General features: G+C 50.0%; 2 protein-coding genes across 8 annotated transcripts in view; both read right to left on the bottom strand.

The window, feature by feature from the left end:
• The window catches only part of zftraf1 (zinc finger TRAF-type containing 1), a 220,038-nt gene extending 210,513 nt beyond the window's left edge, over nt 1-9,525 (bottom strand). The window contains exon 1 of one of the 2 annotated variants that reach the window (XM_072507953.1): nt 8,969-9,525. In XM_072507953.1, coding sequence (XP_072364054.1) covers nt 8,969-9,271 — 303 coding nt within the window. In that variant the 5' untranslated portion in view covers nt 9,272-9,525. The remainder of the gene's footprint in view (nt 1-8,968) is intronic. The other variant, XM_072507951.1, reaches the window with a different exon arrangement.
• A 3,237-nt stretch (nt 9,526-12,762) lies between these two features.
• LOC140424684 (transmembrane protein 276-like) lies at nt 12,763-21,959 on the bottom strand. 6 transcript variants are annotated; one of them, XM_072507954.1, is made up of 3 exons: nt 21,715-21,959; nt 18,855-19,003; nt 12,763-16,720 (listed from the first exon to the last, which is right to left on the bottom strand). In XM_072507954.1, exons 2-3 carry the CDS (start codon nt 18,957-18,959, stop codon nt 16,214-16,216), a joined length of 612 nt encoding a protein of 203 aa, XP_072364055.1. In that variant the 5' UTR covers nt 18,960-19,003; nt 21,715-21,959; the 3' UTR covers nt 12,763-16,213. The 6 variants fall into 6 exon arrangements, with proteins under 6 accessions (XP_072364055.1, XP_072364056.1, XP_072364059.1 ...); XM_072507955.1 differs by having other exon boundaries at nt 21,757-21,959; XM_072507958.1 differs by having other exon boundaries at nt 21,870-21,959.
• Nucleotides 21,960-22,406: the final 447 nt, after the last annotated feature.

Raw genomic sequence — 22,406 nt, 5'->3', positions numbered from 1 at the left:
CTTTGTCTCCACAAGGACTGCACGGAGGTCACTTCTATCAATACGGTCAAGGACCGATGCATCTCTCTTATTGTCACAGAACATGGGCATCGCTGTCCAGGCCAGCAATTTTATTGCCCATCCCTAATTGGCCTTCAGAAGGTAGTGGTGAGCTACCTTCTTGAACCACAGCAATCCATGTGGTGCAGATGCTTCCTAACAGCACTGTTGGTGTAAATTCCAGGATTTTGATCCAGCGACAGTGAAAGAACAGTGAAATAGTTCCTAAGTCAGGATGGTGAATGGCTTGGAGGGGAACTTGCAAGTATTGGTGTTCCCATGCATCTGCTGCCTTGTCCTTCTGGGTAGTAGAGGTCGCGGGTTTGGAAGGTGCTGCTGAAGGAGCCTTAGAGAGTTGTCGCAGTGTATCTTGCAGATGGTACACATGGCTGCCACTGCGGGTCAGTGGTGGAGGGCTTGAATGTTTGTGGAAGGGGTGCCAAGACTGCTTTGTCCTGGATGGTGTTGAGCTTCGAATGTTGTTGGAGCCGCACTCATCCAGGCAATTGGAGTGTATTCCAACACACTCCTGACTTGTACCTTGCAGATGGTGGTCAGGCTTAGGAGAGTCAGGAGGTGAGTTACTCTGCACAATTCACAGCCTCTGACGTGCTCTTGTAGCCAGTACTTATATAGCTAGACCAGTTCAGTTTCTGATCAATGGCAACCCCCAGAATATTGATAGTGGAGATTAAGCGATAATAAAGCCATTGAATGTCATGTCATGTCATTGACTGGCACTTAAGTGGGGAGTAATGTTTGTGGAACACATCAGCCCAAGCCTGAATTTTGTCTGGTCTTGATTTATATGGGCATGGACCGCTTCAGTAACCGAGGAGTTAACATTGTGAACATCAGCGAATATCCTCACTGTTGGCATAGCACAGTGGTAAGCACTGCTGCCTCAGCGCCAGGGACCCAGATTCAATTCCGGTTTTGAGCCACTGTGTGGAGTTTGTACATTCTCCCAATGCTGTCTGAATTTCTTCCCACAGTCCAAAGATGTGCAGGTTAGCTGGATTGGTCATGATAAATTGCCCCTTAATGTCCAGGGATGTGCAGGTCAGGTTATGCGGTTACAGGGATAGGGTGGTGTGGATGGATGAGTGGACAAGGTAGAGTGCTCTTTCGAAGGGTCAGTCAGACCTGATGGGCCGAATGGCCTCCTTCTACACTGTAGGAATTCTGTGACCTTAATGAACAAGGAAAGGTCACTGACAAAGCAACTGTAGATGTTTGGGCCTCGGAGACTCGGTCCTGGGATTGACATGATTTGACCTCTAACATCCACAATCATCTTCCTTTGTGCTAGGTATGCCTCCAACCAGTGTAGTTGTCCCCAATTGCCAATGACTCCAGTTTTGCTAGGGTGCTTTGATGCCATACTTGGTTAAATGCCACCTTATGTCAAGGGCAATAAATCTCAGTGCATCTAGGAGTTCAGCTCTTTTGCCAATGTTTCAACTAAGGTTGTAATAGAACATACAGTGCAGAAGGAGGCCATTCGGCCATCGAGTCTGCACCGACCCACTTAAGCCCTCACTTCCACCCTATCGCCGTAACCCAATAACCCCTCCTAACCTTTTTGGTCACTAAGGGCAATTTAGAAATGGCCAATCCACCTAACCTGCACGTCTTTGGACTGTGGGAGGAAACCGGAGCACCCGGAGGAAACTCACGCAGGCACGGGGAGAACGTGCAGACTCCGCACAGTGACCCAGCAGGGAATCGAACCTGGGAACCTGACGCTGTGAAGCCACAGTGCTATCCACTTGTGCTACCGTGCTGTCCGTTCAGGAGCTGAGCAGTCCTGGCAGAGCCCAAGCAGATCAGTGAGCTGGCTATTGCTGAGTAAATGCTACTTGATAGCACTGTCAACAACACCTTCATCACTTTGTTGATGATAGAGAGTAGACTGCTGAGGTGGTAATTTATCGGGTTGGATTTGTCCTGTCTTTTGTGGAAAGGACATACCTGGGCAGTTTTCCATATTGCAGGGTAGATACCAGTGTCATAGCTGTACTGGAACAGCTTGGCTAAGGGCACAGCTAATCCTGAAATACAAGTCTTCAAAATAATTGCGAGAATGTCAGGGTCTTTAGCCGTTGTAGCATCCATTGCCTTCAGCCATTTTTTGATATCACAGAGTGAATTGAATAGGTTGAAAACTGACACTAATGATGTTGGGGACCTCAGGAGGAAGCAGAAATGGATCATCCACTTGGCACTTCCAGCCTCATCTTTGTGACAAATAAGATTGGCGAGGACGAAGGCTCATTCATCTCTTTTCGCGCTCGTTCATCTGATAAACACCTTCCACAGTCCCAGACTGAAAAGTATGCCCTTCGGGACCTATTCAGCTTGGTCATTAGTGGTGCTAACCAGCCAGAATTGGACCCAGAATGTAATATAGGATTACAGCTGAGGCCTAAGCAGTGATTTGCAATCGTTTAGCATTGCTTCCTTGCTTTTATACTCCACGAAGGTTAATACACAAGGTAAGATCACATGGGGTTAGGGGTAACTTATTAGCTTGGATAGATGACTGGCTGACAGAGTCGGGATAAATGGATCTTTTTCTGGATGGCAAGATGTAACTAGTGAGGTGCCAAAGGGTTCGGTCCTTGACCCCCAACTATTTACAATCTATTATTAATGACTTGGATACAGGGATAGATGGTTCTATAGACAATTTGAAGACGACACAAAAATAGAAGGGACACTAAGTTGTAATGAGGAAATAAGAACCTTACAAATGGATATAGATGGTTGGATGCGTAGGCCAAAATGTGACCGATGGAATTATGTGGAAAAGTGAGAAGGCATCCATTTTGATCGGAAAAAATGGAAAGGCAACTTATTCTCCAAATGGATTTCAGGGTGCTCTGGTGCAGAGGGACCTGGGTGTCCTCATGCATAATTCAGAGAAAACTAGCATGCAGGAACAGCAGGTAACAAAGAAAGCGAGTGAATGGAATGTTGGCATTTATAGCTAAAGGAATAGTGTAAAGGCAAGGGAGTACTGTTGCAGCTGTACAAGGCATTGGTGAGACTGCACCTGGAGTATTGTGCCATTTTGATCCCCTTATTTGAGGAAAAATGTAATGGCATTGGAGGCAGTTCAGAGGAGGTTCACTAGAGAGGGGATTGTCGTATGAAGCGAGATTGAACTATTTAGGTCTATACACTATTTAGAAGAATATGGGGAGATAAAAGATATGGATAAAGTGGACGTGGGAGTGGATGCTTCCTCTTGTGGGGCATTCCAGACAAGAGGTAGCAGATTTAAAAGAGATGAGGAGAAACCTCTGCCAAAGGGTCGTGAATCTGTGGAATTCGCTACCCCAGAGTGTGGTGGATCTAGGAGTGAGTAAATTTGAAGAGTTAGACATATTTTAAATTAGTAATAGGTTGAAGGGTTACGGAGAACAGGCAGGACAGTGGTTGGAATTGAGGACATGAGATCGTCCATGATCATATTGAACGGTGGAGCAGGCTCAAGAGGCTAAATTACCTATTGCTGCTCCCAGTTCTGATGTTCCAAGAAAGAAGTATCCTGTGTAATTCCACCTCTTGGTCTGTAGCCCTATAGGTAACAGCATCTCAAGCACAAATCTGGTCTTCTTGACTAATATGGGGATTCCTTGAATAATATGGGAATCAGGGGCTATGGGTGAAGGCAGGAGAATGGGGATGAGGGACATATCAGCCATGATTGAATGGCGGAGCAGACTCGATGGGCCAAATTGCCCAATTCTGCTCCTATATCTTATGCCTATGAACAACACCAGGGCAGCAGTGTAGCACAGTGGGTAGCACTGTTGCTTCACAGCTCCAGGGTCCCAGGTTCGATTCCCGGCTTGGGTCACTGTCTGTGCAGAGTCTGCACGTTCTCCCAGTATCTGCATGGGTTTCCTCCGGGTGCTCCGGTTTACTCCCAGTCCTGAAAGACGTGCGGTTAGGTAATTTGGACATTCTGAATTCTCCCTCGATTGTGTACCCGAACAGGCGCCGGAATATGCCGACTAGGGGCTTTTCATAGCAACTTCATTCGATTCCCATACCAGCCTCCCCGAACAGGCGCTGGAATGTGGCGACTAGGGGTTTTTCACAGTAACTTCATTGAAGCCTACTTGTGATAATTAGCGATTTTCATTTCATTTTCATTTTGTGACAATAAAGATTATTATTATTATGTGAAGGATTGAATGTGCTTTATTTGTTACAAACAGCCCTCTCACCTTGACTTACCACCTGCAAAGATATTTGTAAATACACTCAGTTCTTTCTCTTCCTGTATCATTTTAAAATTGTCCCACTCAGTTCATATTTCCTCTCCTTATTCACACTACAAAAATGAATCACTTCATACTTCTGGAAATTTCAACCACCATTCCCACCAACCTGTCTATATCCTCCTGCAGTCTGCCAACATGTTACTCAGTGTTTACTATATTTTCAAGTTTTGGGTCATCTACAATTCTGGACACGGAGGTGAACCAAATAAATCTTTACCTGTGGTTAGCTGAGTGGGGAATCTTCAAACTATTTTGCATTTGTTATCCATCAGCGTGCGGTCTTTTATTTCACCATTAGCTAATTTTGTACCATGCTAGCACTGCCCCTTTAATCCCACGGGCTTTAATTTTGTTAATAAGTCTATTATGTAGCACTTTATCAAACAGCTTTTGAAAGGCCATACACAACATCAACTCTCCCCATTACTTCAAACAAATCAACACGATTTTCCTTTAACTAATTTGTTTTGGCCCATTTATTAACCCATGTTTTCCAAGTGACAATTATTTTCCTGGATTACGATCCCCAGAAGATTCCCCACTACTGACATTAGGTTGACTGGTTTGCAGTTACCAGTTTTATCTTTCTTCGCTTTATTAATTATTTCTCGAGATGTGGACTTCGCTCGCTAGGCCAGCATTTAGAGTACAGGAGGGAGAAAGAGAACCTAGTGGAGTGGTGTAACACAACAATCTCTCCGGCAACATCAGCAAAACTAAGGAGCTGGTCATTGACTTCATTGAAGTGTCGTACACACCCCTGTCTGCATCAACGGTGCGGAGGTGGAGATGATTGACAGCTTCAAATTCCTAGGTGTGCTCACCATCAATACCTTGTCCTGGTCCACCCACGTCTACGCTATGACCAAGAAAGCACAACAGAACCTATACTTTCATGGGAAACTAAGGAATTTCAGCATTGACTCCTACCAATTTTTACAGGTGCACCATAGAAAGCATCCTATCTGGCTGCATCACAGCCTGGTATGGCAACTGCTTCGCCCAAGACAGTAAGAAACTACATAGAGTCGTGAACACAGTCCAGTCCATCACGCAAACCCACCTCCCATCCATTAAATCTGTCAACATCCCCACTGCCTTGTGAAAGCAAGCAACATAATCAAAGACCCCTCCCACCCGGGTTATTCTCTCTTCCATCGGGCCGGAGATACAAAGGTCTGAGAACACGCACTAACAAGTTCAAAAACAACAATTCTCTGGTCCTCTGGTGCCACTAGCAGACCCAAGGAGGCTTGAAAACAATGGCCAGAGGCTCAATACTTCCCTTTCTTCAGCGACCTACATCTTTCTTTCATCAAGCAAGCAGCAAGACAGAGCAGTTCAGGGAGTGTACCCCAAACAGTGGGGTAGGAGGTGACTGAAGACTCTGCTTAGTGAGATGCAAGGCTGCATGAATGAGTCACAGGCCCCAAGGAAGAGAAGAGTGGGTTGCAGAAATAATAAAACCACTGAAGGATCTGTAAACAAGAAGGATGACTTTGATCATAGAGCCAATGGATGTTGGGGAGGACCTTCATCTAATCGCGAGTGATCAATGATCTTCAATGGCTCCCTGTCTGGTCATACCTCAATTTTAAAATTTGAGTCACTGTTTTCAAATCCCTTCCAAGTGCTTGTACTTGTCGATCTCTAACCTCCTCCAGCCCTACATCCTTCTGAGATTTCTACATTCCTACAATCTGACCTCTGATTTTTAAGCTTCACCGCTGGTGGCATACCCTCAGCTGTCTGGGCCCCAAACTGGCTAAACAAAACCTACCCTTAGTGTGAAATGTGGTTTGATAGCGTCCCTGTGAATTGCCTTGGAACGATGTTGCATTACAGCAACTTGTATACTGACTTTCATGACTCCTTCATCCACATTCCGTCAACCCAAGTACAATTATGATCAAAGCACATTGGGTTAACTTTTAAACACAAAATAAATTACTGACAGCTGTCAGCAGACATCACAGATCTTCCAGAAAATGAGTAGGCCAAGAAGCTAATGATTGCCAGCTGTATATAGAGTTGTATGATCCGTAGCTTGCTGCAGGGGTCTTTTTGGAAATATTTTAATTGTACTACCGATTGGGGAGATTGTACAAAATGGTAGGTTAGTTAGTCAAATGTGAATCGGCATCCTCACAAGCTGGGACACAAGACCTTGTGCTATTGTGGAGTACACGTCCTTGATTTATTTTCACAACCTATGGGTATTCATGCCAGCATGTTCAATGTCAAGCTTGACAAATTTAAATTCTTCTGGTCAAACCTAAAGACAAGATGGAAGATAAATGATGGGGGGATGGGCAGAGGTTAGAAAGTACAGCATCATGGAAGGTCCTCCTCCAGGGAGCATATTTTACCAACCACAACAGTCAAATATAAATAAATACCTTGACCTGATCCTCCAGTTTAAACGTAAAACGTACCTCAGAGCATGCATCACATAAATGAACAGATACAAGCCTCAAGCAAATCTCTAGAAAGCAACCAGCTCTCCACCTACATTATTTTACCTCAGCCTTTGAAACCTTCCACACAGGAATGGCATTTTGACTGTGGTGTGGCGTACCAGTGTTCACTTCTGATACAGTAAGAGTCCCTTTCATTTACTCCTTTCAACCCCCTGCTACCCCCCATGAATTCAGACAGGCAGTACAGCCCTGCCTCTAATTACATTACTACTTTAACACTTTAAACACTGGGATTGCCAGGAAGCGCATGAGTGCACACACATACCACATGATAAGACTGGGTTTCTCTTTAGCCGAAAACCTCTTAAAAATGCAGGGAGCAATTTAAAGACATATACTGCTTTTTTTTTTTTAAACTGAAGATTTTTAGAAACTTAAAATAATTGATGATATGGGGCTTTGTTGCAACGTGGCTATGTGGGGCAGGGTTAATAATACGGCATGTAAATGAAGTGTTCAGAATGTCTGATGCGGTGTTGCTTCAGAATTACTGCAGTTCGGATCGAAACCAAGGAGGTACCAATGAAGCAATAACCTCAGCAAGAGCTCCCTCGATTTACATTTCTCCCCGCATCTTTCGGGAATGAGAGAAAAGATTGTCTCCCTCCTTGAAAGCGGCCTTTCAATTTACTGGAACATGAATTTAAAAGTCTAACGCTTTGTGCCGATGACACTGTTCTCAGTCAAGGATAGATTCCCTATCACACCAAGCCCCTGAATCAATATCTAATTAAGGGAACTGTGAGCGTCCAGGAAAGTAGAGAAACAGCAGCTGTGCTTAAAGTGGGATTACATTAATGTGATGTTTACCACAATGACTACAGTAAACCCAACATGCTTTATTAATACAAACACATTCGTAGAGAAAGACTCCGTTTTTTGCAAATTCAACCATAATATAAAATTATATTTGACATATACTTAAGAGTGAATAACTTATGGTTGTGAATGATTTACAGGGACCTATGACAAAAAGGATTATAGGTAAGGTTGCAAACCTGGAGGCATCAGTCTTAGACTGAAATATCCTTGAACCTTCTCTCTTACCCACCAAGAGAATATGCAGTTAAATATCGATTGCAGCCCATACTTTTGTTTAGAGGGAGCGGTCCAGAGAAATTAACCACTATCATGCTTCAATCCGATATCACAACCAACAGTAAAGCTACGTAAAATGGTAACATGATGATGCCAGATCTGCTGCCATCATAAATGTCAGAGACAGGCTGCTTTTTGCAACAACCGCAAGGAAAAAAATAATCAAACAGCCCCACTAGGCATCGAGAAATGGATCAGCAATAAAGTGTCTTCGTTTTTGAGATTTCCTGTATCCTGACACAATCACACACACATATATATATATTGCTGTGTAGGTTAATTCCATCTCTTTGGCAGATGACAGTCAAGGCAAATGAAGCTCATTCCTAGGGTGCCAGTTTTGGTCAAAGCATTAACGCCCCAACTCCAATCCCTCAACCTTTTTGAGACTAAATCCCCCACGGTCCAAATAACCCACCGATACACCAGCCCCACCCATCCCTCTCTCTTTCCCTCCATCCATCCCTCCAGACTATTGCCAGGGTCCAAATAACCCACGACACACCACCTCCACCCATCCCTCTCTCCCTCCATCCTTCCAGACAATTGCCAGGATCCAAATAACCCACCGACACACCAGCCCCACCCCAAGCCATCCCACCCTCCAGTTAATTGTCAGGAGCCAAATAACCCACCGACACACCCATGTGCATATAAATAATAATTTAAAAGGAAGGTTGCTGTGTAGTTATGTGACCACATTCTACATGTGATGACCTCAATCAAATTTATAAAACATAACCACACAGGTTATGTACGAACGCTCATACACAATGATCTTTTACAGTGCTCTGTGAAGTGTTGCAATCCCATGATGACAATATTTTATATCTAATATATATTAAATGACATTATCACGTTTGAAAACAGCCGCAAACACACACACAGCAGTCCAGTGGGATGGTGGTGCAGCCCGTCCCTCTGGGTTGAGGGGGGGGGGGGGGGGTTATGAAAGTGAGTGGAGAATTGGGGCTGTTTTAAGGGGGTGTTGCGGGTGAAGGGTGTCCCCCGCAGCGGCCCCGGTCTCTCTCGCCGCCCCCATCCCCGGTGTACCTGGTAGACTGAAGCTTTGGGCAGGTCCAGGCACACGGTGCAGCACAGCACCGAGTACAGCCTCTCCTCCAGCTTGTGCTCGACGCCGGCCTTGGCCCCGGCCGCCGAGCCGGCTTCCAGCCGGGCCCGCTTCTTGGAGCTAGGCCCTTCCTCCAGCTCCGGGTGGTTCAGCTCCTGGGCCTGGACCGGGTGCAGGGGCTCGGAGGGGCCCGAGGCCACCATCACCGCTGCTGCCGCCACTCCTCCTCCCGCCGCCGCTGAGGAAGCCGCGGGCGCCGGCTCTCTCTCCTCCACAGCCGACATTTTAATCTATTTTTTTTAATAAAAACGGTGATTTTTTTTTCCCCCTCACACAACTTTCTCTGAAAAGTTGTCGTTTTAATTTAAAATGGGTTTGAAATGTATTTCTGAGGTAAACAGCGTCTCTTCCCTCCTCCTGGGCCGCCGCCGCTCGCTGCTGAGAGAGCCGGGTTTTCGGAGGGGAGGGAGGGGGAGGGGAATGGCCTCACGCCGCCATCTTTGTTTTTCTTCTTCTTTTCGTCTCCTCCTTCTGTGACGCGCGTCCCGCCAATCCGCGACCGCCTTCTTGCTCGCCGCGGCCAATAGCCGACGCTCCCTTTGAGCGGTGTGGCCGGAGGAGGCCCCCCCCCAAAGGCGGATCGCCGCCCTCCGATTGGGCCATTCCGAGCCGGTGCCCGATTGGCGGACATGGGTGGGGCGGAGTTTCACGCGCCATGACGTCGCCGAAGGCCCGCCCTCCACTCCTGCCCTTGTTCATTCATGCTTTGCTGCGTGTGTGCTGCTTACTACGATTCAGCAGTACTCAACGTCATCGAGTGAAAGGGGCTCATTCCCTGGAGTTCTGCAGAATCAGGTGATCTGGTGGAAACTGACCACTCATGGATCACATCCAAGAATGGGGGGCGGGGGTTGACTACACTCCCAAATGCTTTGACAAAGAGTCATCGGACTCCAAACGTTAGCCCCTTTCTCTCCCTACAGATGCTGCCAGACTTGCTGAGATTTTCCAGCATTTTCTCTTTCGTCCCAAATGTGTGGCAGTTTGGTGGAGTGGCTATGCTAAATGGCCCCTTAGGTTGGGGTCGCAGGAATAGAGCAAGGGGATTGGCCCTAGGTCGGTTGATCTTTCGAACGGTCGGTGCAGACTCGATGGGCCGAATGGCCTCCTTCTGCACTGCAGAGATAGCGATCACAGAGACAGGTTGGGACGGATGGCCATGAACAGATATGAACCATGTATGAATTTGTAAAATGGAGACGTTGCCAAGCCAGAGGTCAGTGTGGGCCAGCAAACACAGGGGTGATAGGTCGAAAGATGTGCAGGTTAGGTGGATTGGCCACGCCAAATTGTCCCTTTGAATCCAAAAGTTAGGTGGGGTTCCGGGGATGTGGCTCGAGGTAGGCTGCACTTTTGGAGGGTCGGTGCAGACCCAATGGGCCGAATGGCCTCCTGCACAGTAGGGAATCTATGAGTGAACAGAGTTTGGTGGGAACCAGGGACAAGGACAGCAGAGTTTTGGATGAAGTTTCTGGAGGGAGGGACATGGGAGGCTGGCCAGAGGAGCAATGAAATAGTTAAAACGGGAGGTGACAAGGACATGGATGTTGGTTTCAGCAGCTGATTAGCTTCGACAGGGGCAAAGTCGGGTAAGGTTAGAGGTGGAAATGGTCTTAAAATAGGTCAGAGGATCATCTTGTGATCAAATGTGACACCAAGGTTGTGAGCAGACTGGCTTAACCTCACTTTGTTGCCAGAGAAAGGGATGGTAGCACAGTAGCATTGTGGATAGCACAATTGCTTCACAGCTCCAGGGTCCCAGGTTCGATTCCAGCTTGGGTCACTGTCTGTGCGGAGTCTGCACATCCTCCCCGTGTCTGCGTGGGTTCCCTCCGGGTGCTCTGGTTTCCTCCCACAGTCCAAAGATGTGCAGGTTAGGTGGATTGGCCATGATGAATTGCCCATAGTGTCCAAAATTGCCCTTAGTGTTGGGTGGGGTTTTGGGGATAGTGTGGAGGTGTTGACCTTGGGTCGGGTGCTCTTTCCAAGAGCCGGTGCAGACTTGATGGGCGGAATGGCCTCCTTCTGCACTGTGAATTCTATGATAAAGTCAGTAGCTACACAACTGAGCTTGGACTGGCAACCAAAAACAATGACTTCATCTTCCCAATATTTAATTGGACTAACTTTCTGCTGATCCAATACTGGATGTTTGATAAGTTGTCTGATAATCATGATCGGAAGTGATGAAATAGAGCTCGGTGTTTTCAGTGTACGTGTGAAAACTAACAGGGAGCCTTCGGGTGATGTCGCTGATGGGGTGGCATCTAGATGAGAAACAGGAAGGAGGGGGCGTATCTGATCCTTGGGTGACAGTAAGAGTGGGAAGCGATTGATAGATAAGAATGGAATCAGATGATAGCAGTCTCACCCGGCTGTACAACAGCGAAAAGAGATTTGAGGAGGGTGATGTGATCAATGGTGTTGAAGGCAGGTCATGAAGGATGAGCAGGGAGGGAAAGTTTATCTTTTTCACAGTCTCAGAGGATGTAGATTTGTGACTTTTATAACAGCCGTTTCAGTACTGTGGTGGGGTGGACCATAAGACGTGGAGCAGAAGTAGGACATTCAGCAAATCGAGTCTGCTCCACCATTTAATGAGATCATGACATCTGATAATTTCAACTTCACTTTCCCACTTTATCCCCACAGTCCTTGGTTCCCTCACTGATTAAAAATCTATCTCAGCCTCGAACATACTTAACGACCTGGCCTCTACAGCTCTCTGCGGTAAAGAATTCCACAGATTCACTCCCCTCTGAGAGAAGAAATTCCTCCTCATCTCTGTCTGAAATGGGCGACCCCACACTCTGAGATTCTGCCCTCTGGTCCTAGACTCTCCCACCAGAGGAAACATCCTCTCAGCATCGACCCTGTCAAACCCCCGCAGAATCCTGTATGTCTCAATAAGGTCACATCTCATTCTTCTAAACTCCAATGAGGACAGGCCCAACAGGGGCGGCCCAGTAGCACAGTGGTTAGCACTGTTGCATCACAGGTCCCATGTTCAATTCCCGGCTTGGGTCACTGTGCAGAGTCTGCACATTCTCACCATGTCTGCGTGGGTTTCCTCCGGGTGCTCTGGTTTCCTCCCACAAGTCCCGAAAGACGTGCTGTTAGATAATTTGGATATTCTGAATTCTCCCTCAGTATACCCGAACAGGCGCCGGAGTGTGGTGACTGAGGGTTTTTCACAGCAACTTCATTGCGGTGTTTAATTTAATTTTTTTTTTTAATTTAGAATACCCAATTCATTTTTTTTCCAATTAAGGGGCAATTTAGCGTGGCCAATCCACCTACCCCGCACATCTTTTGGGTTGTGGGGGCGAAACCCACGCAGACACAGGGAGAATGTGCAAACTCCACACGGACAGTGAGCCAGAGCTTGGATCGAACCTGGGACTTCGGCGCCGTGAGACCGCAGTGCTGACCACTGGGCCACCGTGCTGCCCTCCATTGCAGTGTTAACGTAAGTCAACTTGTGAGAATAATAAAGATTATTATTAACCTCCTCATCCTCTCCTCATTAAGAAAATCCCTCCATACCCGGGATCAACCCAGTGAACCTTCTCTGGATGCCTCCAGTGCCAGTATATCTTTCCTTAGATAAGGGTGGAAACCTGATTGGAAAGATTAAAACATGGAGCTGCAGGGTGATGGGTATGGACGATTCAACAATGTTACATCTGAACAAATCATCAGATTGGTGTGATAATAATTTCAAATGGTTTTTATTTATACAAGTAGAGTGCACTGCGACAATGTGCTTCCTCTCACGATTGCTGTTCAGTTTACAATCCATTTGGGGAAATATTGATAAAGAAATAAACAGTGCAGATATTGAATCGAGGAAAGACAGACAGCTGAATGTTTTGGATTGAGGCAGAGAGGCTGCATTGATATAGCACCTTTGATACAGTAAAATGTCGCAAAGTATTTCACAGGAGCGCAATCAGACAGAAACTGACACAGCCAAAGGGTAAAGTAGGGCAGTTTAAGAGGCAGGATTTAGGCAGCGTTTAAAAGCAGCGGATGAATATCCCTGGTAACATACAACACAAATCAGGGATGCGCCAAAATATACCACAAAAAACTGGGATTCTGGAAACCAGAAAGGAAATCACAAAACATTGGGAAATCCCCACACATCCGGCAGCATCTCTGGGGAGAAAAACAGAGTTAATGCTTCCGGTGGCACAGAGGTTAGCGCTGCTGCCTCACAGTGCCAGGGACCCAGGTTCAATTCCGGACTCGGGTGACTCTCGGGCCTCCTTCTGCACTGCACAGATTCCATGGATAGGTCGGTGACCTTACATCAAGGGCAAGCTATGGGGGACGTCATGAGAGTAAAATGGGTTGCGACACACCACAGGAATCAGTTTAACACTCTCAGCCATGGCCACTGTCCCTATCAAACATTCCCAGGGCAGGTACAGCACGGGGTTAGATACAGAGTAAACCTCTCTCTACACTGTCCCCATCAAACACTCCCAGGGCAGGTACAGCACGGGGTTAGATACAGAGTAAAGCTCCCTCTACACTGTCCCCATCAAACACTCCCAGGACATGTACAGCACGGGGTTAGATACAGAGTAAAGCTCCTTCTACACTGTCCCCATTAAACACTCCCAGGATAGGTACAGCACGGGATTAGATACAAAAGCTCCCTCTACACGGTCCTCATCAAACATTCCCAGGACAGGTACAGCACGGGGTTAGATACAGAGTAAAGCTCCCTCTACACTGTCCCCATCAAACACTCCCAGGACAGGTACAGCACGGGGTTAGATACAGCACGGGGTTAGGTACAGAGTAAAGCTCCCGCTACACTGTCCCCATCAAACACTCCCAGGACAGGTACAGCACGGGGTTAGGTACAGAGTAAAGCTCCCGCTATACTGTCCCCATGAAACACTCCCAGGACATATACAGCACGGGGTTAGATACAAAGTAAAGCTCCCTCTACACTGTCCCCATCAAACGCTCCCAGGACAGGTACAGCACGGGGTTCGATACAGAGTAAAGCTCCCTCTACACTGTCCCCATCAAACACTCCCAGGACAGGTACAGCACGGGGTTCGATACAGAGTAAAGCTCCTACTACATTGTCCCCATCAAACACTCCCAGGACAGGTACAGCATGGGGCTAGGTACAGAGTGAAGCTCCCTCTACACTGTCCCCATCAAACATATACAGCACGGGGTTAGATACAAAGTAAAGCTCCCTCTACACTGTCCCCATCAAACACTCCCAGGCCAGGTGAAGCACGGGGTTAGATACAGAGTAAAGCTCCCTCTACATTGTCTCCATCAAACATCCCAGGACAGGTACAGCACGGGGTTAGATACAGAGTGAAGCTCCCTCTTTACTGTCCCCATCAAACACTCCCAGGACAGGTACAGTATGGGGCTAGGTACAGAGTGAAGCTCCCTCCAGACTGTCCCCATCAAACACTCCCAGGACAGGTACAGCACGGGGTTAGATACAGAGTAAAGCTCCCTCTACACTGTCCCCATCAAACACTCGCAGGACATATACAGCACGGGGTTAGATACAGAGTAAAGCTCCCTCTACTTTGTCCCCATCAAACACTCCCAGGACAGGTACAGCACGGGGTCATGTACAGAGTGAAGCTCCCTCTACACTGTCCCCATCAAACACTCCCAGGACAGGTACAGCACGGGGTTAGATACAGAGTAAAGCTCCCTCAACACTGTCCCCATCAAACACTCCCAGGACAGGTACAGCACGGGGTTAGGTACAGAGTAAAGCTCCCGCTACACTGTCCCCATCAAACACTCCCAGGACAGGTACAGCATGGGGTTATGTACAGAGTAAAGCTCCCTCGACACTGTCCCCATCAAACACTCCCAGGACAGGTACAGCACGGGGTTAGATACAGAGTAAAGCTCCCTCTACACTGTCCCCATCAAACACTCCCAGGACAGGTACAGCACGGGGTTAGGTACAGAGTAAAGCTCCCGCTACACTGTCCCCATCAAACACTCCCAGGACAGGTACAGCATGGGGTTATGTACAGAGTAAAGCTCCCTCTACACTGTCCCCATCAAACACTCCCAGGACAAGTACAGCATTTGATTAGATACAGAGTAAAGCTCCCTCTACACTGTCCCCATCAAACACTCCCAGGACAGGTACAGCACGGGGTTAGATACAGAATTAAGCTCCCTCTACACTGTCCCCATCAAACACTCCCAGGACAGGTACAGCACGGGGTTAGATACAGAGTAAAGCTCACTCTACACTGTCCCCATCAAACACTCCCAGGACAGGTGCAGCACGGGGCTAGCTACTGAGTGAATCTCCTGCCATTCTGACCTACAATTGCATCCAGCAAATTACTTTCTGTCTTCCATGCCAATGTTTTGCGAGTAATTTAGGGATGGGACTGGTACACGGGACTGAAATCACACTTTGTGCCACGCACACCTATTGGGAGGGACAGGAACAGAAAATCAGAGAGATTCAGATAAACCAAAACATACAAGAACGTTATTGGGGAATGAAACCAATTAAACATTACAATACAGTGACCATAGAATCCCTACAGTGCAGGTGACCATTTGGCCCATCGAGTCTGCACCAATGCTTCAAATGAGCACTCTGCTCATGCCCCTCTCCCCTCTACCTGTAACCCCATAACCTAACCTGCACATCCCTGGACACGAAGGGGCAATTGAACATTGACCTAACCGGCACGTCTTTGAACTCGTGGGAGGAAACCGGAGCACCCAGAGGAAACCCACACAGACACAGGGAGAAGGTGCAACTCCACACAGTCACCCAAGGCCAGTATTGAACCCGGGTCCCTGGTGCTGAGTCAGTAGTGCTAACCACTGTGCCGCCCGACAGTGAATTTTGTTGGCTGATCCTAATGTGAACTTAGCGACTCTCTAACTCTGGTGAGTTGCTGTGAACTCACAGGGACTGTGTCCATCGCACTGCCCTAAGGTCACTTCCTCCCCTTTCTTTGAGAGCTGAGTGTTTGCTGACCAGTCTGTAACTGACTGCACAATACCCTGGTATCAGAGCCGAGGGGATAAAGTTCAACTTGTCCAGCGTATCCGGCCTCAAAGCAGTCAGGTCGAGAGTCAGGATCATTCTGATCCCCTTTGGCGATTCCTGCACGGGGACAGAGTGAGGGTCACTTTGACTCTGCCCCATACTGTGTTCCCAGTGCCCGCTGCAACGCCACCACCCCAGAGGTCAGCAGGACATTCTGGACATCCATTTTCTTCAGCCCCAACAGCCCACCCGGCTCCAACTCCGACACCACGCCCACCAGGCAGACGGCCAGGCTGCCCACAATACCGTACAGATTGGCAGTAAAGAGGCAGACGGTGAGGACAGAGAGGATGGGAGCAGCTACGGCCAGCCTGACTGCTACCTCCCGACCCTCCTCGGCCAGATTCCCGGAGCAGGCTGCGGCCAGGATCCCGCCAGCCACTGCTGAGTTAGCTGCTAGCCAGTCGTCATTGAGCCAGTGGAAACCAAAGGAGAAGAGAGGCAGCCCGATGACCATGGAGACCCAGTTCACCTCCCGCAAGCTGGCGCTGAGCAGGGCAGGAGGCTCCTCACTGTACGAATGGACGACGCTCACGGCTCCCGCGCAGGCCTGCATGAGGAAGCCAGCAGCAGAGCCCAGGTTTATCTGCGGAACAACACAAAGATATTGGAGACATTCTGGGGCACTCTCAACGCACAATCACTCTTCACGTCATCACTATTGGCTCTTATCAGGTTAGGGATTGTCTTCATATTGGACTCAAACCAAAGCTTTTATGGACCTTTCTATCTTAGTGAATGGTGGAGCAGGCCCGAAGGGCCAAATGGTCTACTCAAGCTCCTAACTTGTATGTTCATAAAGGATTGGCTACAAGGCCTCTTTAAATAGAGTTTGCGACTGCCCCCCCCATTTCCCCTGCTCACACGAGTGAAATGGGGTCACAGCAGAAAAAAGTTTGAGAAACACTAATACTAATCCCGATCCCTGAGAATTTTATACCTTAGACCATAAGACATAGGAGCGGAAGTAAGGCCATTCGGCCCATCGAGTCCACTCCACCATTCAATCATGGCTGATTTCAACTCCATTTACCCGCTCTCTATCCATAGCCCTTAATTCCTCGAGAAATCAAGAATTTATCAACTTCTGTCTTAAAGACACTCAATGTCCCGGCCTCCACCGCCCTCTGTGGCAATGAATTCCACAGACCCACCACACTCTGGCTGAAGAAATCTCTCCTCATCTCTGTTCTAAAGTGACTCCCTTTTATTCTAAGGCTGTGCCCCCGGGTCCTAGTCTCCCCTGTTAATGGAAACAACTTCCCTACATCCACCCTATCTAAGCCATTCATTATCTTGTAAGTTTCTATTAGATCTCCCCTCAACCTCCTAAACGCCAATGAATATAATCCCAGGATCCTCAGACGTTCATCGTATGTTAGGCCTACCATTCCTGGGATCATCCGTGTGAATCTCCACTGGACCCGCTCCAGTGCCAGTATGTCCTTCCTGAGGTGTGGGGCCCAAAATTGCTCACAGTATTCTAAATGGGGCCTAACTAATGCTTTATAAAGCTTCAGAAGTACATCCCTGCTTTTATATTCCAAGCCTCTTGAGATGAATGACAACATTGCATTTGCTTTCTTAATTACGGACTCAACCTGCAAGTTTACCTTTAGAGAATCCTGGACTAGGACTCCCAAGTCCCTTTGCACTTCAGCATTATGAATTTTGTCACCGTTTAGAAAATAGTCCATGCCTCTATTCCTTTTTCCAACGTGCAAGACCTTGCACTTGCCCACGTTGAATTTCATCAGCCATTTCTTGGACCACTCTCCTAAACTGTCTAAATCTTTCTGCAGCCTCCCCACCTCCTCCATACTACCTGCCCCTCCACCTATCTTTGTATCATCGGCAAACTTAGCCAGAATGTCCCCAGTCCCGTCATCTAGATCGTTAATATATAAAGAGAACAGCTGTGGCCCCAACACTGAACCCTGCGGGACACCACTCGTCACCGGTTGCCATTCCGAAAAAGAACCTTTTATCCCAACTCTCTACCTTGATTAAATCTCTCTTCAGCCTCCTCTGTGCCAAGGCAAACAACCCCAGCACATTCAATCTTTCATTGTTAAAACTCTCCAGCTTTCCTCTGGGTGCTCCGGTTTCCTCCCACAAATCCCAAAACATGTGCTTGTTATAAAAATAATCTTTATTGTCACAAGTAGGCTTACATTAACACTGCAATGAAGTTACTGTGAAAATCCCCTAGTCGCCACATTCCAGCGCCTGTTCGGGTACACAGCGGCAGCGCGGTAGCATAGTGGTTAACACAAATGCTTCACAGCTCCAGGGTCCCAGGTTCGATTCCGGCTTGGGTCACTGTCTGTGCCGAGTCTGCACGTTCTCCCCGTGTGTGCGTGGGTTTCCTCCGGGTGCTCCGGTTTCCTCCCACAGTCCAAAGATGTGCATGTTAGGTGGACTGGCCATGATAAATTGCCCTTAGTGTTCAAAATTGCCCTTAGTGTTGGGTGGGGTTACTGGGTTATGGGGATAGGGTGGAGGTGTTGACCTTGGGTAGGGTGCTCTTTCCAAGAGCCGGTGTAGACTCGATGGGCCGAATGGCCTCCTTCTGTACTGTAAATTCTATATCTATATCTTAATGTAAGCCTACTTGTGACAATTATGATTATTCTCGTAAACCTACTCTTGTACATTTAGAGTGACCATATCCTTCCTGCCATATTCCAGGGCATTGGTTGTGCTGTGAAGATTCCTACCTTACGAGTACGGTGAGTCGCTGTCAATGCTGTAGCACACAACAGCAAGCTGGTCATGACAAGGCTCCACTCCCTCTCTTTAGATACCAGCTTCACACACCCCATGGTCGATGGCACCCCTTCAATAATTACAACACGAACATTGAATTCTAGAAACAGAAAGGCTCAGATTGGTAAACAATGCGCAAATCCAAGAAAGCCCAGTGTATTTGCCCAGACATTCCAATAATCGATAGGGACAAACTCTTCCAACTGGTGAACGGACAGAGGAGAGGGGCAGAGGGGGACTGACATAGTCACTGGAGTGGAGACCCAGCGTGATGCTCCAGGGAACCTGGGGTTCAAATCCCACCAAGGATTTGAATTCAACAAAATGCTAATGATAACAATTAAAATAGCTGAGCAGGTCACTCAGTCTAGGGGTAATTCGGGATGGAGGGTCCACGGGTAATTAGGGATGGGAGGGTTCGAGGGTAATTATCAGTGGGAGGGTCCGGGGCTAATTAGGAACCGGAGGATCCGGGGTAATTAGGAACCGGAGGATCCGGGGTAATTAAGGACCGGAGGATCCGGGGTAATTAGGGACGGGAGGGTCCAGGGGTAATTATCAGTGGGAGGGTCCGGGGCTAATTAGGGACAGGCGGGTCCGGGGCAATTAGGAACCGGAGGGTCGGGGTAATTAGGGACGGGAGGCTCCGGGGCAATTAGGGACGGGAGGGTCCGGGGCAATTAGGGACGGGAGGGTCCGGGGCAATTAGGGACAGGAGGGTCCGGGGCAATTAGGGACAGGAGGGTCCGGGGCAATTAGGGACGGGAGGGTCCGGGGTAATTAGGGACGGGAGGGTCCGGGGTAATTAGGGACGGGAGGGTCCGGGTCAATGAGGGACGGGAGGGTCCGGGGTAATTAGGGACGGGAGGGTCCGGGGTAATTAGGGACTGGAGGGTCCGGGGCAATTAGGGACGGGAGGGTCCGGGGCAATTAGGGACGGGAGGGTCCGGGGTAATTAGGAACCGGCGGGTCCGGGGCAATTAGGGAGGGGAGGGTCCGGGGTAATGAGGGACGGGAGGGTCCGGGGCAATTAGGGACGGGAGGGTCCGGGGTAATTAGGAACCGGCGGGTCCGGGGCAATTAGGGACGGGAGGGTCCGGGGTAATTAGGGACGGGAGGGTCCGGGGTAATTAGGAACCGGCGGGTCCGGGGCAATTAGGGACGGGAGGGTCCGGGGCAATTAGGGACGGGAGGGTCCGGGGTAATTAGGAACCGGCGGGTCCGGGGTAATTAGGGACGGGCGGGTCCGGGGCAATTAGGGACGGGAGGGTCCGGGGTAATTAGGGACGTGAGGGTCCGGGGTAATTAGGGACGGGAGGGTCCGGGGTAATTAGGGACAGGCGGGTCCAGGGCAATTAGGGACAGGCGGGTCCAGGGCAATTAGGAACCGGAGGGTCCAGGGCAATTAGGGACGGGAGGGTCCGGGGCAATTAGGAACCGGAGGGTCCAGGGCAATTAGGGACGGGAGGGTCCGGGGTAATTAGGAACCGGAGGGTCCGGGGCAATTAGGGACGGGAGGGTCCGGGGCAATTAGGGACGGGAGGCTCCGGGGTAATTAGGGACGGGAGGGTCCGGGGTAATTAGGGACAGGCGGGTCCGGGGCAATTAGGGACGGGCGGGTCCGGGGCAATTAGGGACGGGAGGGTCCGGGGTAATTAGGGACGGGAGGCTCCGGGGCAGTTAGGGACGGGAGGCTCCAGGGCAATTAGGGACGGGAGGCTCCGGGGCAATTAGGGACGGGAGGCTCCAGGGTAATTAGGAACCGGAGGGTCCGGGGCAATTAGGGACGGGAGGGTCCGGGGCAATTAGGGACGGGAGGGTCCGGGGCAATTAGGGACAGGCGGGTCCGGGGCAATTAGGGACGGGAGGGTCCGGGGCAATTAGGGACAGGCGGGTCCGGGGCAATTAGGGACGGGAGGCTCCGGGGCAATTAGGGACGGGAGGCTCCAGGGTAATTAGGAACCGGAGGGTCCGGGGCAATTAGGGACGGGAGGGTCCGGGGCAATTAGGGACGGGAGGGTCCGGGGCAATTAGGGACAGGCGGGTCCGGGGCAATTAGGGACGGGAGGGTCCGGGGCAATTAGGGACAGGCGGGTCCGGGGCAATTAGGGACGGGAGGGTCCGGGGCAATTAGGAACCGGAGGGTCCGGGGCAATTAGGGACGGGAGGGTCCGGGGTAATTAGGGACAGGCGGGTCCGGGGTAATTAGGGACGGGAGGGTCCGGGGTAATTAGGGACGGGAGGGTCCGGGGCAATTAGGGACGCGAGGGTCCTGCAGCAAACAGCGCCACCTGCCACCAGGATAGCGAATTACAGCCCGCAGGAAACGGACAGCAGCGCCACCTGCCATCCGGAGAGCGAATTACAGCCCGCAGGAAACGGACAGCAGCGCCACCTGCCACCCGGAGCGCGAATTACAGCCCGCAGGAAACGGACAGCAGCGCCACCTGCCATCCGGAGAGCGAATTACAGCCCGCAGGAAACGGACAGCAGCGCCACCTGCCACCCGGAGCGCGAATTACAGCCCGCAGGAAATGGACAGCAGCGCCACCTGACACCCGGAGAACGAATTACAGCCCGCAGGAAACGAACGGCAGCGCCACCTGTCACCCGGAGAACGAATTACAGCCCGCAGGAAATGGACAGCAGCGCCACCTGTCACCCGGAGAGCCGATTCCAGTCCGCAGGAAACGGACAGCAGCGCCACCTGTCACCGGGAGAGCGAATTCCAGCCCGCAGGAAACGGACAGCAGCGCCACCTGTCACCCGGAGAGCGAATTACAGCCCGCAGGAAACGGACAGCAGCGCCACCTGTCACCCGGAGACCGAATTACAGCCCGCAGGAAACATCACCGGCTCTGGAACCAGGCCTTCCTCACTGGACAATTTCTGGACCGAGTCACCGCGCTCAGGGCAAGCCTGAGTCGCTTTCCCGACTGGCGACTGCAGAGACGCAGCGCACCCACTCTTACAAATGATGGCCCGCCAACAAGTGGCAGCGGAGAGCGAATTCCAGCCCGCAGAAAACGGACAGCCTCGCCATCTGCCGCCCGGAGAAAGAATTACAGCCTGCAGGAAACGGACAGCAGCGCCACCTGCCACCCGGAGAGCGAAGTACAGCCTCCAGGAAACGGCGAGCAGCGCCACCTGCCATCCGGAGAGCTCATTACATCCTGCAGGAAACAGCGAGCAGCGCCACCTGCCACCCGGAGAGCGGATTACAGCAGGCAGGAAACGGACAGCAGCGCCACCTGCCACCCGAGGAGCGAATTACAACCTGCAGGAAACGGACAGCAGCGCCATCTGCCACCCGGAGAGCGAATTACAGCCAGTAGAAAACGTACAGCAGCGCCACCTGCCGCCCGGAGCCCGCAGGAAACGGAGAGCAGCGCCACCTGTCACCCGCAGAGCGCATTTCCTGCCATCCGGAGAGCGAATTGCAGCCCGCAGGAAACGGACAGCAGCGCCACCTGCCACCCGGAGAGCGCATTACAGCCCGCTGG

The sequence above is a fragment of the Scyliorhinus torazame genome, chromosome 6 (genome assembly GCF_047496885.1).
Source record: "Scyliorhinus torazame isolate Kashiwa2021f chromosome 6, sScyTor2.1, whole genome shotgun sequence".
Taxonomy (NCBI): Eukaryota; Metazoa; Chordata; class Chondrichthyes; order Carcharhiniformes; family Scyliorhinidae; genus Scyliorhinus; species Scyliorhinus torazame.
This window is presented reverse-complemented; position numbering and strand designations above follow the sequence as displayed.

Bases quoted from the DNA above. Each gene is read 5' to 3' on its own strand.
- LOC140424684 (XM_072507954.1), bottom strand. From the start codon at position 18,959: ATGGGGTGTGTGAAGCTGGTATCTAAAGAGAGGGAGTGGAGCCTTGTC. The intron at 16,721-18,854 runs GTAGGAATCTTC...GTTGTTCCGCAG, and splicing joins CGACTCACCGTACTCGTAAG to ATAAACCTGGGCTCTGCTGC.